The sequence below is a fragment of the Morchella sextelata genome, assembly GCF_020137385.1.
Source record: "Morchella sextelata strain SCLS chromosome Unknown scls_6, whole genome shotgun sequence".
Lineage (NCBI taxonomy): Eukaryota > Fungi > Ascomycota > Pezizomycetes > Pezizales > Morchellaceae > Morchella > Morchella sextelata.
In genome coordinates, this window is record NW_025408621.1 from 133,628 (window position 1) to 149,298 (window position 15,671).

General features: G+C 49.4%; 3 protein-coding genes across 3 annotated transcripts; all 3 read left to right on the top strand.

The window, feature by feature from the left end:
* Positions 1-7: 7 nt before the first annotated feature.
* Positions 8-2,311, top strand: H6S33_011169 (uncharacterized protein; the record flags this gene model as incomplete). The annotated part of the gene is made up of 8 exons (XM_044842770.1): positions 8-107; positions 180-275; positions 340-570; positions 627-656; positions 721-817; positions 881-1,158; positions 1,224-1,505; positions 1,560-2,311. 8 exons carry the CDS (start codon positions 8-10, stop codon positions 2,309-2,311), a joined length of 1,866 nt encoding a protein of 621 aa, XP_044695937.1.
* A 6,200-nt stretch (positions 2,312-8,511) lies between these two features.
* H6S33_011170 (uncharacterized protein) lies at positions 8,512-10,082 on the top strand (the record flags this gene model as incomplete). The annotated part of the gene is made up of 4 exons (XM_044842781.1): positions 8,512-8,645; positions 8,715-8,939; positions 9,078-9,347; positions 9,482-10,082. The coding sequence occupies 4 exons, from the start codon at positions 8,512-8,514 to the stop codon at positions 10,080-10,082; spliced, it is 1,230 nt and encodes a 409-aa protein (XP_044695938.1).
* Positions 10,083-12,985: 2,903 nt separating this feature from the next.
* On the top strand, positions 12,986-14,209 carry H6S33_011171 (uncharacterized protein; the record flags this gene model as incomplete). Its single annotated transcript, XM_044842792.1, has 1 exon — positions 12,986-14,209. The coding sequence occupies one exon, from the start codon at positions 12,986-12,988 to the stop codon at positions 14,207-14,209; it is 1,224 nt and encodes a 407-aa protein (XP_044695939.1).
* Positions 14,210-15,671: the final 1,462 nt, after the last annotated feature.

Here is a 15,671-nt window from a genome sequence, read left to right on the forward strand (position 1 = left end):
ACCAACGATGGCACATCATGGTTTGCACTCACGACGCGTGTATCGCTTTGCAGGACTATTGTTGTCCTCCCTCTTCATTGGCGCCGAAGCAGCCGCTGCGAAAAACTGTGAGTTTCAAAAGCCTAGTGCTCAAACCCATTTTGTAAAATGCATTCTAATGTTCACTGGGTATTTTTAAGGCTCTGTGGTACCGACAGCCATTCCCTTCACTAATGTCACCGTACTTTTCGCGCCAGATAGATCTGCTGCACATCGGTCTATGGCCTGGGTCGCGGGTTTGTTTCCAAATATGCTAACGACTAGGTTTTGAAGTACGACTAATGAAACAACCGTGTTTAGGAAGCCAAAATGTCGCCCTAGGAATGCAAGTTGGAACAACGCTTAATTCATCGTTTATGCCTGAGTCCAGTGTCTGCACTGCCAACATCGACCGTGGTTGTGTGTTCTGGCGCGGTGGTATTTTCGATTTGCAAAGCAGCAAGTCATGGAGATATGAAGATCGCACAGAAGGGTATAATGCCTCTAGGAGAAATGCGGGGTGGGACTACCTCAATGAGGCACAATATGCAGGTATGCTTAGCTCTGGCATCAATCACTGTTATTAAGTTCACTGACAATTCCACCAGGCAGTGATCCTATATCGGCGTTCCCACGAGGTATGACCTACATACGATTAAGGCCTCCAGTCAGAGTGAACCTTTTACTGATCTGATCATATAGGATGGGATAACTTCCAAATACAGCTCTATAACGGTGACAAGATGGAACTCGACGGTTACCCCATGGTGGCCATTGACAACGGCTCATTTCCTTTCGGGTTTGTCTTATCCGGCACCCCATCCTCTTTCACAACAATAACTGACCAATATTAAAAATTTAGGCAAGGTATGATCGGGCTTGCTAGTGATTCGTCTTTCCTCGAAGTCTTGGTCGAAAAGAACCAGAGCCCAAGCAGAAGCTGGTCCTTGGACTATGGCCTGAGCTCAGTGGAAAATTTCGCGCCCGGAGAACTTGTGATTGGAGGCTACAACCGTCAGAAGGCAGCTGCAGACGACTTTGAGGATTTCGAAGTGTTCAAGGATAAGAGCAAACCGTGCCCGTTGCAAGTTCAGGTAAACAAAATCAACTGGGGTACTGCAGATCTCATGGCGGACCAAGGTTAGTCTAAATCATGTCTACACGATCATTACCACTGTCATTGAATGCTAATTCGCTCCTATTAGAACCTTTCATGGCCTGTATCGAGCCCGCATATTGGACCACAATTATGCCGATAACCGTTCGAGAGAATTTCAACAGAACCATGCTCACCGGCGGGAACGTATCCTTCGTAGATTCAACCTGGGAGTACCTTTTGTACAATAATTCCGACCCCACACAGCTCCCCGCAGGCGACATCTACATCGAGTTAAGCACTGGCTTTAATGTAACAATTCCGCGCACAGAGTGGATCTTCCCTGCCACGACAGTCAACCTCACTGAAGGGCGGTGGGATATAATTCCAGGTAATTACATTCCTATCGACTTAGTTTCCTGACAGTAACTAACGCCGTGTGCAGACCGAATCCAGACCACGATCGGAAACGCCGGCTTTGCCAAAGACGTCGAGCCGAAACTACCCTTCCTCGGTGCACCCTTCCTCTCCCAAGTGTACCTGCGCGTGGACTATGAATCAAACAGGTTCGGACTAGCCCACATAAAACGCGACGACGCGGCCGGAAACCCTTCACTCGTCCGACTCGGCTGCGATAGCTATGACGGGCCGAATGATGGTCCACTCACTACACCCTCATCCAGCCCAACCGCCCAGCCTTCCTCATCAGGTGGATCCAACACGGGCGCTATTGCTGGTGGAGTTGTCGGTGGTCTTGCGGGTCTTGCGATAATTGGTATTGCAGCGCTCTGCTTCATCCGCCGGCGCAAGAAGGCCGCCCCTGTCGATAACGCTGCAGGCCAAGGGATGGTCTATGACCAGAACAAGGATCAGACAACACCAAATATGGCGCAGTACAACTCGCAGAACTACGAAGATCCACCTGCATTTTCACCTACCGGTACACCAGCTCCATACTCACCCGTCGGCTCACCAGTGTATCTCGCGGCAGGTGGGGTTCCAAGAAGGCCACTCCCCGGTCAACAGTACCCAGGTTACTACGATAATCAAGGAGGTTATACAGAGCAGGCGGCAGAGTTGGGAGGGAGTGATATTGTGGCGGCATCAGAGCTGAGTGGAAGGCCGAGGAGTACGGGTTATGGTCAGTTTGCGGAGGGAAATATGGACGATCCGGCGATGGGAACAGGGAAACGTTAATTTGACTCTTTTGTTTTGAGGATTGTTTATTAATGTCACTCTTTCTAGTTATGTATTAAGTACTTGCTTGAGTACTTCTTTCTTGCCTGGGATACTTTTCTCTCTCTTTACTCCTCTCACTGATGAAGACGAATGGGAAGCTACATGCAGCTATTGATCGGTATGCCAGTGCTCTTTTTTTTGTTAACTACCAGTACTACTATTACGTACTGCGGCTACCACTATTTCAGAGGTTGGTCACTCACATGGAAACGGGGGGTTCCTTTCTTACCTTTCTTTTATATGTTGGATATTTGTAAATTTATAGGCTAGGGAGTTTCTTTTACATCAGTTAGGATGGTAAAAAATAGTGTACTACAGAATATGGTAATGATATTGAGATGGCTTATTATGCATGAACCAAGAATGACTGTACGATTCCGCTTTCAGCTACATGTATCAAATATCTGACAGAGGGATTGGTGTACGTTAGCCATGATATCACTAACTAGGACGCCACTGTAATTCACATACACGTATTTACGCATTCCCTTATGCGATTTGTACTAATCCAATATCCCCACAACTAGGTTCCGTGTGAAAAACCGGTGCATGACGAACACGACTACATACTCGCAACCAATAAACCAATAACAAGAGAAAGCAGGATATCAATGATTTTTTTTTACCTCGTTCCCGGCAAGGCTAGGTAGCACCACCCACCTGACCCCTGCATTAACTCTCAGCCCTAGACCTCATTAGCGGCATGACGGATGAAAAAGGGGAACCGCAGAGTGCAGCCTAGACTAGAGCTCTGTAGTAGAGCCAAAGTGGAAGGGAAAAGGGTGTATACATACGTACGTTTGTTTGTGCAACGCTACATGCAAAAAATTCTGGTTCCGACTGATCTGTGCCGCCAAGGGCTGAGAATTATAGGTTTACTACCCTTGAGCTTAAGGTTCAGAGTCAAGTCAGGTTAGGTACATAGATATATCTCAATCTCTGTGAGAGTAGACCAATTGTCTGGTGTCATTACAGATATTATAGAGTATTAGATATCGGCCCGATAGTGCTCACACCATGTGTGCGGGAGGATAACCGGTTATTAGGTGGGTTTTTTTTTATATGCCACGAGCGTACACAAGGCGAGAAATATAACCCCTTTTTTGGACCGGGGTAGTATGTACCTGAGGTTTGTTCCGGGATTTCTATCGGTTGGTACCGATCAAAGATCGCATAGACACGTGCGAGCTCTAATTCCTTTCCGCCGTAGAGATATGTAGATAAAAGGCCGCGTCCTGTAATTTGAGATTGTGGGGGCGGTAGTAGCTGTGATATTAATATGCATGTTAGAGTTCGAACCTGCGCTCTCGAGTCTCTCTGTGCCTGGTGGAGCTGGATAGCCATGGTGGTAAGTATAATAGCAGCATTCTGTGTTCTGGAATACGGGGCTCTCACACACGCACAACTACCTATGCGGTCGTTTGAGTGACGTTGATAGCCAGACCGTCTAGATCTTATAGAATGATAGAGACTTTGATTCACAAACCATGTTCTAATCTTTAAAATTCAAGAATTTCAACGATGCTGATCAGCCAAAACATGCGGGGTGGATAGGTAGATAAGGTCGAATATATCACCGGAGTGTCATGCATATGTTGAATCTATTATGCCCGTTAGCGGGAAAACGTAGATACCTTTCTCGGGCATTGTCAAATTTACCTTTCCCGAAATTTCGGGACGACTTCCCTGGGGGCTGACAGCCTCTCGGGATCTCACTTTATAACCAAATCGTATCTGTGGCGTATTAAATGTTTATCCGAGTCTTCCTATGCCGAGGTTTTGTGGAGTAGAAACCCCCACTGTTTAGTAATTGCATATCATGTGTGTAATCATAAACTATCACTCGACTCGGAAGATCTTCAGATTTGATTTTGATTTTTTTTTAATTCATTAAGATTTGATTTTGAGTTGGAACGAAGAAAAGTATGGGATGGTTAAAATGGAAGTAGCTAGCCAGAGGGGACGACGTTAAAAGAGGAAAGATAATAAGTGTAGGTAGGAGAAAAAGTATTACCCGGAGCTATGCTTAGGTTTGAACCTTGGGTTAACTGGCATCGAGCTAATATAAGACCACACATTGTCTTAATCGCGGACATAACGCCGCCGTTTCACTGGACTACATGTAGCTAGCAGATCTAGATGTCGTTTATGAAACACGTTATAACGTCTACCCTGACTAGTGCATCGGTATGAAAGACATGGATGACCACCCTTCCTCTACGCATGCCGTTTTCGAATTTCCATCTTCATAGGACCTCACTGATTCTACCTAGCCTCGAAACAAACCGGGTAGACGCAGATACAATGCTATCTATTCAGTTCAGCATATTTTTACGAGATGATCCATCTCTTTTCGACCCTCCCCCATTGGCTCCTTCGATTCGCTGGTAGCTAATTCTACACCTCGAATACCACCAGGCTTCCTTTGAGGCAGTAGCTAACCACATTCCTATCCAAAGTCTATTACTTATTGGCGTCTCTTCTTTGGCTGTAAGGGTCGGGATATCTTGGAATTTCGATCATTGGCCCGCTCGCTCGACCCTGCACTGTATTCTAAGCTAGCAAGCTTAAGTGCTTCTAGAGGGTCTGGCTCAATTAAAAACCGCGTTATCTCAGACTCCGGATTTGGTTCTGAGTCTGCAGGAAAGAAGAGAAGTGGCAGTAGTACGGATATTGATGGTATTGACTGGTATGGCTGTTGATTGACATGAAGGACACTTATCTCTATAATAGCCCAACAGGGTGCCACATCGAGCGGCAGCTGTATAAAGACCACATGACATCCGCAGAAGTTGATAGAAGTATATATGGTATGCGAACATTGTCTATAATCAACTTACCAGGTAGACTACCTACTCGAATGCCAGAGCATGATCAATCGACTCATCATATGTACCGGCTACATGCATGACATGAAGAAAGGAAATGAGGAGGAGGCCGCGATACGAAAATGGTGGCTTGCTCGCGTGTTCTGCTTCTTTTGGGCTCTGTGTGGAACTATACAATAAGAAAAATTAACTTTACAGCAAATATCTATATCACGAGAAATAATGGCCCCTTTTTGGTCCATAAAATCCTAGCACCAGGCTGAATTGTCAATCACAAGCATAGTGGAACTGCTCATCGCTTTGCTGGCCTTTGCGCCTCGTTTTATAAGCGGTACACTATCTATTGATTACCACATCAGGGTGCGTCAGCACTGGCTTGGTAGTTTATCTCTGGTCCTGCAAGATATCTACGGCGGAAGCAGGGTACACAATTCAGGGATGTAATAAACTCCCAGGTTGATAAAGAGGTTCCAGAAATACTGTCAATCGAATATACGGCCATTTGGGCGAGTATGCTGGCTACGTTTCTATTAAAAGAAGAGTAGACAAGAGAGAGGGAAAAACGGTTTATAATATAATTCACGCCTAACTGATAACCCTTCATTCTGTTAATGCCAGAAAAAACAGTGCTCACATGATTTTACACCTAGTTTTAGCCTCGCACATTCAGATTTAGAACTGATGCCACATGTAAAAATGGATCCCCATATTATCACATTCTTCAACACGGTAACGGCAGTAATTCCCCCAAATCTTATTTCGATAGTGATATTTGAAGACGAATCTCGAGGCTCTAGTGCCCAGGCTGCTATCATTGTACAAGTTTCAGTTACCTCAATACAGTTCGAAGGTGAAAGTAATTATCAATCTGCGAGTTTCCATTTCTCCACCAGTTTGACGCTACCAATAGTCATTATCATGATTTCAAGAACAGCGAGTTGGCCCTCGGCCCTACAGTAGCAGAGAACGAACCCGAAGATGGCATCCAGATTACTTTCTACATTATCAGTGATTATTTAATTATGGGTACCGGTGATAAGCGGCTCACTATTTCTATTGATATACGATGTGCTATTTTTGTAGCGTTTACATCTCCACATGCACATAAGCATGGAAAGGTTTGTGTGAATGGGAATTCGCGTGATCGTCCGTCCACGCCTATGCTTAGTTGGGGCTTTAAACTTAGCACAAAGTGCGGATGCAGACATTAAATGTTGATATGCGACGATATTCTTCTTATCACTCAAATGGATTATTTTTGCAACGATCATCTAGGTTAACGTTGTCCTCGAGGTACTGGCGTACAATTTGATGTGGGCTAACAAAGTATGTTAGATATTGTCATAACCTCCGGGCTGCATACAATCAATGAATTATCAATCAATCAATCATGCGGGCTAACAAGTACAGTCACCACTGATTCGAAGCCACTGACACGAGGGCTGATGGAACCGGTGTTTTAACCAAACTGATGTTTCTTATGGAAGTACCCAGAGCGTAGCACTGTCGCCCGCGCTCCTATTCAACAGAGTTCCTGGCAGTGGTGCCAAAATTCACAACGAGAATGTTGTATCGCTGTGAATTAAACAAAAAAAAAATGCTGTATCGCTGGATAGGTTTGTGCATAGTTAGCCAGATTATCAAAATGCTTCAGGTTATACACACATCTATATGTTCTCTATGCGTTTCAAAGACAGATATTTTTCACATCATATCTTGTAGGATGAACAGAAAATGCCATCGCTGAGCACCTCGAGGCTGACATATGTTGAAACCCGAGGGTTGAGACTGTAGGAATGTTGAGGTGGGGGTTTCTCTGGTGTGGGAGTTTGGTATCGATATAAGGAGGCTATTTGAAGTAGGATGTTGTCTGCGGCCGGGATAAGACTATATATGGAGGTATGTTGTGCCATTAATATTGCAAATTTCTTTCCAAGTATATATACTGCTAACTAGCTACCAACACCCCACTCCAAACTCTTCTAACCTTAACGATCAACTCAACACCACCTCAAGTGTATCACATGTAATATTTCTTTAATCCGTATACTTCACTGCCATAGAACTGCTGGGGCTACTTATAATTAACCATACATATCAATCCTTACCTTCTTTTTCGGTTGATTATGTGATAGATAGTACGAACGATTATCTCTGCTCTATTCGGCCTAACCATCACTTCGAAATGAGATACGGTACTCGGCGCCCCTTCTCAATAACATGCAGCTAGCCAATAGACAATTCATCACGTCTCCTGCTGGACAATTTTCCGGGACGCCGGATCTCCAGTCTCCCGCTCTATTGAATCCTAACCTTCCACGACGCTTCAAGGGGAGATATTGGCCTGTTTATGACGTTTTCCATGACGAATTTTCCGTAGCTGGGTAGGTAGTTGGGGATGCTCAGAGGTCCTGCGAATTCAACATATGCATTTAAGGAGAATAGAGCGATAAATGATCTGATATGTATATCGCCGGTTGAACTAATCGGATTACTCTTGGCAATCTTAATGGACTGTTGCAAGGACTGGACCGTCACTAGCAGCAACACCCCCCCCCCCCCCCCCCCAACCCACTATGTAAATCCCTGCTGAGTCATTAGAGCTCGCCAACAGCCAAATAATTACTTATGCAAGGCAGCACTACTATTCATACGCCTCCATACTCCAACAAGCCACACCGGGGTGCGGAGTTACAGGCGGAGTCCCTCGCCGTTCAAGTACCCCAAGAACAGTGAGATCAATCTTGTGATCATGACCATGGAAACATCAAAGAAGGTTCTTTCGGGAATCGGCCAAGTACCAACCGGGACTGCGCTGCTCATCAGGGGCAACACACCAATTGCCTTTTTCCCCCCACCCTTTCGTCTTCCCCACCCTTTCTCTCCACAAAAACAACGTGGGAGAGATCCCTGCCTTGTTTATGGAAGATTGCTTTTGCGTCCCCCGAGATGCGGTTCTGTTTATTGGCGGAGTAGTTGTCGGGCTTTCTCCGCCGCCGCCGACGTCTACAATCCTACTGCCTGGCGCAAGCTTTTGGAGTGGCAGTACTACTGACGTTGTATAGCAGAAACGAAGGGGGGATCGGTTAGCGAGGCAGGGTAGTCCGGCTACCAGTGCCCGGATGATCCTGAAATATTTTGTCGAGATGGGGAAAATATCAAAGAAACAGAAAGGGGTGCGCGGGGGAGATCTAGAGGAGGACGTCACATATATAAACATGAGCGCCTCTGGGAACAAAATTTATACGTTCCCATAAATTCAGCAAAATAGCTTTCCGGCAGCATAAATCCTGATAGGAACACACATATATATATATATATAGATTAGATATGTTTTTTCTGCGGTCACTACCACTTCTCGGCCTCGCTGCCTCAACAGCTGTGCTTGCAAGCCCGCTCTGTGCTCGTGGGAACTATAAACAACATACTCGCAAACAGGTCGAAAAGACGTTTGTCCATCCTGGGTCAGTATCAACCACGTTAATATTAGAATATTAATTCCCTTCTGGGCCTAGAGCTAACCATTCCCACAGCATCCTTCACACCGAGACCGACCTCGAGCGTATGAAGACCTCAGTCGCCCAGAAGCTCGACCCCTGGTATCCCGCCTTTGTCGCATTCTCCAGCAATGAGCTCTCGTCCTCGTCCTACACAATGATGGGCCCCTTGCCCTATGTCGTAAGGAACGTTACAGGCACACAAACCGGCAAAACGGAGTTTAGCTATGACGGTGTCGCAGCTCTCCAGAACGCACTGATGTGAGTCCCCACCCACTCTCTCTCTCTCTCTCTCTTTGGGGGTTCATTTCTCCCCCGCTGCTGCTGCTCCGAATTACCCCTACTCTAGATCTGGACTTGGCACCGACCGTACTGATCCGGGGGTGTGTATATAAAAAGGTACTACATCACCGGCGACGAGGCCCACGCCATCAAGTCCACCGAGATCCTAACCGGCTGGGCAAACACCCTAGAAAAGCTGAATGGAACAGACGCGCAGTTGACCGCCGGCCTCTACGGCCCGCAGTTCGTCAACGCGGCGGAAATCATCCGTGCGTACTACGATGGGTGGGGCAGCGCTGACATTGAAAAGTTCAAGAGCATGGTGCTGAACGTCCTCTACCCGCACGCTGCCCAGACGTGGCCTACCTCATGGCAGCAATACCCCTTGTAAGCCACCTCCCTCATGATCATGATCAGTGATCACTTCCCCCCGAGTCCCCCTAATCCCCCCCCCCCCCCCGCGTACCTCCCCGCAAACACAGAGCATAACATAGCGGCGGCGATCACTGACGCTACTCAAGCCTTGCCAACTGGGGCACCAGCGCCGAAAAGGCGCTTGTGGCGTTCGGCGTCTTCCTGGACAACAGCACAATGTACCACGAGGGCCTCAACCACTACCTGCACCACGAGTGCGCAAACATCACCAACCAGATCAACAGCTTTGGGCAGAACAGCGAGTCGGGCCGCGACCAGGGCCACACCTCCCTCGGCCTCGGCAACATGGCCGAGATCTGCCTGACGGCCGAGAACCAGGGCGACGCCGACTACTGGGGCCTGTACGAGGACCGCCTGCGGACGGGCTACGAGTACACGGCCAAGTACAACCTGGGCTACGCCGTCGACTACGACCCGGCTTTCTACAGATGCGGCGCGAACTTGGTCGGCGGGCCGTGGCAGGTCATCTCGAATGTGTCGAGGGCGCAGTTCCCGCCGGTGTATGAGATTGCATATGCGCACTACGCGCAGAAGGAGGGCAAGGAGATGCCGTATGTGAGGGAGCACCTGATGGCGCAGAGCTTTGAGCAGACGAACACGTGGAATACGATGGGGGATAATGCGGTGTGGGGGACGCTGAGGTTTAGGAGGTTGGCGGGGAACCTTACTGCTGGGTCGGGCAATTAGCTGCATTGGGGGGGCTGGGGATTTGTTCAAATTGCAATGTGATGTCTGCGTTTGTATTATGTAGTGTTTGGGTAGACGGCTGCAATTGTGTATGTAGTTAATCTTTTTGTATATGTAATTAAAAAGCGTTGGCATTGTTTTAATCTGCGAATCGTGGTAGCTACGTGTATCTATGTGGTATAGCATTTAGAGTTATTATTATTATTATTATTATTATTACAGCTATAACCACACTCACTATTGCAGTTGCAATCTCAGAGATATTACGATGCCACCCTCCCCCGCACAGCATCCAGTTTCCTGTCCCCACCCGTCAGTCCCCGTCCCCGTCCAACCCCACCAGCGCACACCTCACCCACCCCACGCCCCGCCAAGCACCGCAGGCAAACCGAGTGACGATCGAACCCTTCCCACCAATCCGCATCAAGCGTCTTCCCCATATCGACCGCCAGCCCAGCCAGCACGCGGCGATCGATCAGGCTAAGAAAGCCACATCTCAGATGGGAAGATCACCTAACCCTGCCAGTGCTGGCCGAAACGGGCACTGGGCTGGGCTGGGCTGGGCTGGGCTTGCCGGGTGGGTCTGGTCGAGCCGAGAGATAGGATGTGGTGTCGGATTGGTACTCTGGGCTGCAGTGGAGGGTGGGAGGTTCTGTAGGTGAGCGAGGGTGGTGCATACAGGTAGGTAGAGGAGGGTAGGTAGAGTAGAGTAGAGTAGAGTAGAGAGGGTAGAGCATGCCGGTGGAGGTGGAGTAGAGAGAGAGAGTAGAGTAGAGGGTAGGTAGTACAGAGTACAGCTAAGTGCATGCATGCATGTATCTACTCTACATACTCTCTCTACCTAGAGTGCTGGGTAGAGACCGTTGTAGCATGCTAGCTGGGGAGAGCATGTACGACAATGTACGATTGATAGAGTACTGTGTGTACCTACTCCATATTCACTCTACTTACTCTGCCAGGCTGCTGCCTGGCTGCTTACCTGCTTGCCTGCTTGCCTGCCTGTCTGCGTGTAGAAACACCCTGCCCTGCCCTGCCCTGCCCTGTAGACCAGACAGACCAGACCAGACCAGGTACGACCCCTCCAGATTGTGCTCTACCTGCTCTCTACAGCCACTCTACATCTCTACCTACATGCACGCAGCTACTTCCACCTACCGTATATCCCCTCCCTCTCGGATAACCATCCCTACCCACACCCTTCCCACACCCTCCACCACCCCCGCACAGGGCAGTTTCAGCCCTACATGCCTTACTTTACAGGCGGGAGCCGGAAGCGCGCCAAATCAGCGACGGGGAAAACGAGCAGGGGCGGCGGCTTAACTGGCTGCCACCTTCCCTTTCTCTGCCACTCGTTACTGCGGAGTAGTAGTAGTAGTAGGTGCTGTAGGTAGAGTGGTGCTGGAGACTGGAGACTGGAGGACATGCATAGATCGGGTAGGGAGAAGAGTATTCTTGCCTACTCCAGATGGTCCAAGCGTCCGTCCGTCGGGTTCGGTCGCTCTCGCTCGCCAGCAGGACGAATTGGATTGAACTACCAGGCCAGGGCTGATGAAAAACGCGCAGGGAAAAAGAGGGAGAGAGAGAGGGAGAGAGAGAGAGAGAGGTGGTCGTCTGCGTGATGTATGTGCATACATACTTTGCTGTAATGTTATTTCGGACATGTAACGACGCTTGACGTGGTAGGTGGGTAGGTGGGCTACACAGACGAAAATGTCTGCAGCAGCAACGGGCGGGCATCTGGGATCATCAGGAGTAAATTATAGATAGATAGAGTAAAGTGGGGGCTAGAGTGGAGGTGGTTAGGGTTGTGCGTGTGTGTGAGGGTGTGTGTGTGTTTGAGGGTTGCTTGCTCGCTCGCTCGCTCGCTCGGGGGTGCATTGATGAACTGACTTGGACTTGGACTGGACTGACTGAAGTCTGGCGACGGGGGTGGGATTGGCCGGGGTACCGCGGTCAAAGGGTAAAGTGCGAGAAACAAATGGAGCAGAGAGATGCGATGGATGGAGAGTATGTATTTCTTTGGCTGCTGGAAAAAACCCTCTTTTGCCCCTTATCATTATCATTATCTCTGAGCTCAGCTGCTCCATTCTAAACAGCTGGCCAGCAGTTGTTTTGTCCCTCTATCTATCGGTGAGAAGCTGATCAATTAATTGCTGTTGCTGCGGTAGGAAACACGGCCCTGGGTGGAACGCAGCCCTGAGCCTATGGGCACCACCACCCTGAATGCTCCCCAACGGTAGGCACTAGGGGAGATTATCGATAGACATGATACTCCCCTCTAGAGTATGTACCTCTGGACATCACACATCCGGGGGGGGGGGGGGGGGGGTGTTACGGGGGAGGGGAGGGGGGTGAGGTGAGGTGAGGTGCTCGGATGGTGCCCCACCATGCAGCCCATTTACCTACCTATTACCTGCTTGCTCCCCCTGCCCTGCCCTGCCCTGGTAAAACCGTGATGCCTGCAGATATGCACGAGTACTTGCTTGCTTTTACTTACGTGCCTGCCATGACAGAGTACCGAGAGTGGAGGAGGGTAGGTACTCTGCTAAGGTAGCCTGTAGAGCAGAGCAGCGCAGAGCAGTATGATATGATACAAGTACCTGCCTGCTACCTGTGCCATCGTCCTGCTTGCTTGCTTGCTTGCTTGCCTGCATGTTTGGATCTTGTATCTGATCATAACATCGTGTCAACAACACCATACAGACAGATCGAGACAGACGGTGGGAAAAAAAGGGAAGATTGAAGAAATTTGCACAAAAAGTCGACACCCCCCCCCCCCCCTCTCTTCGGGATAGGACGGACGGTTCACACACAGAACAACACTCAGCAGAAATACGAAATACGAACTAGGAGATAAAATTCGGAAAAATAATATTGATATTTCGAGGATAATAATAATAATAATGTCACATATCCACTTCCGCGCCTCTCCCAGGTCGGAGGAGGAGAAGGAGGAGAGAGAGCGAAGTGGAGGAAGCCGGGGAACTAGAAGCAGGGTGAGGGCGTTCTTCAGATCGTGTTTCCGCGGGCACCACGCAGCAGCAGCCAAAAGCAACAGCAACAGCAACAGCAACAGCAACAGCAACAGCAACAGCAACAGCAGCAGCGACGACAGCTCGAGCGAGAAGATCCCCAACGCAAGGGCGACAACCCGCCGCTACCGCCCGCTGAGCTACGACTCGACGACGACGCCGCCCGCTGCCCCGCAACAACAACAACAACAGCAACACCACCACCAACCCCCCACCACCACCACCACCACCACCACCACCGCCGCCGACAAAGACCAAACACCGCAATTCCTCCCCCCCATCCGCCAGACAACCCCCATCTCCCTCTCCGGCACCACAATCCAGGCCAAACCCCTCCGCAAACCCTGGAAGCACCTCCCCCGCCCCACGCTCAAGAAGCACCACACCTACTCCCCGCACCACCACAGCCACCACCACCACCACCACGACCACCGCCACCCGCACCGCAGCAGCCTAAAGTCCAAGCTGCCCCTCCTCACCTTCCCCGCCGAGATCATCCTCCTCATCGCCTCCAACCTCGACCTCGACGACCAGCACGCGCTCCTCCTCTCCTCCCGCGCGCTCGCGGGCCTCATCACCCCGCTCTTCCAGCACTCGGCCATGGCCGCGCAGGGCTTCAACCCGGCCCTCGACTTCCCGCCGCTGCACTGGGCCGCCTGGAAAGGGCACACCGCGCTCGTGCGGCGGCTGCTGGAGCAGGGGCACGACGCGAATGCACGAACACTCGTCCATGGGACGACCCCGCTGCACCATGCGGCGCGCTGGGGGCATGACGGCGTTGTGCAGGTGCTGCTGGAGCGCGGGGCGGAGGTCGATGCCCAGGATACGTTTGATGGGAAGACGCCGCTGCATTTGGCGCGGCTGGAGGGACGGGTCGAGGTGTGTAATGTGTTGGTGGCGGCGGGGGCGAGTGTGACGGTGAGGGATGATGCGGGGAGGACGCCGATGGCGTATATGGGCGGGAATAGCTGTGAGGATTATCATTGGAGGCCGAGGGGAGGGGGCGAGGGGAGGGGGAGGGGGCTGGCGCCGGGGGGGATGGTGAGCAGGGGGGAGAGGATCTTTGGGAGGGGGGGGGGCATGGCGGGGTATTAGTGGGGGAGTGGAAGGTTACGGCCTTTTTTTACTGAGCGGTTTCGATCCTGGCCCTTGAGTTTTCTTGGGGTTATTGCCTTTGCAGCTAGCGGCTCCGAGGAAAGAAAGACGATACGAGTCGAAGGAAGAGGATGTTTTAATACTGGGGCTGAGATGGCTCCCTAATATCTCCTTATACGTTACTTGCGAGAGTTTACGTTTACAACTCCACCACCACCTCCTAATATCTCGTTGTGTAGACCCATTCCTGCCTCTGGTTTCAATTGGGCATAGATACACACATACGAACTGCCTGGTTTTGGTTAATCACATAAAGGCCATGAAACACTTTTACGACATTTACGCCATTTTCCTTTTTTAACTTTAACCTTTAGTATATCTGCATACTTCACTTTTTTTTTTATTTACTCTTTTTGATATATAACACCTTTGATTCTACTTATCATAACCCGATTATAGATGTACATTTGATCTCGACACATGATCGTAATGTTTTTTTTACTTTTTTACTTTTACTTTTACACACATAACTTTATTTTTTCTGTTGACGGCCAGGTATTTGGCGTTTCGTAATTGACCAGCTGCAGGCCTTGGCTAACTCACGGAGGGTGGAGGGTGGTTTTTTTGTTTACTGTTTTTTTTTTCTTTTTCTTTTTCGTTTGTTTCTACCTTTACGAAGATTTATGCGTTGACTATGAATATCACGAACACCTTATAGATTTCTATTTTTCCTTGCTACTGTTGTTGCTGTCGTTGTGTGGTTACTATATAGATCTCATTGGTTATGTGTAGTTTGGTGGTACGGTATGGAGGTACGGAGTATCGTTGAATCAACCTGCCTAGCGGTATGGTGAGGAGGGAAGGAAAGGATGGGTGGATTGGCTTGGAATGGCTTTGGGGCTTAGATCTCACGTGTATACATACATGTACTTAAAACTTCAATTAGTTTCTATGTACGCAATTGAATACCATCACGGTTTAAGATAGTCCTCTCCGTTCAGAGACACGCAGTTGCCAGTCCACAGACACGCAGTCCATACTATCGACAAGGGTAATTAAAAGTCAATAGCTCACAACACTGTATTCATTGTAAAATACAAGTAGAACAGCTATACCACCCTTCCTATTACACCTTCACGGTTCTCCCTCTCTCGTCAACCAAGACACTGGCATTGAGCGTTATAATTACCTTCACAGAGGTCCATACGTCCTGCCTGCCCCGACCGCCGCGCCGCCGCGCCGCTCGAGCTGAATTCGAAGTATGTATGTACTCTACTTGAGTTTGAGTGGGATTATATTAATGGAGAAAGCCGAGATCACTGGTTTGACATATACAAGACAAGACATGGAGGGTAGAGGTGGTTCAGATGCAGCAGGACCCGAGGGCGCGGTAGGATTGTTTCTGTTCCTTGGGGGGTGCGGTGGGTCGGGAGAGGGGTGGGTGTTGGGGGGCCGGCCGCTC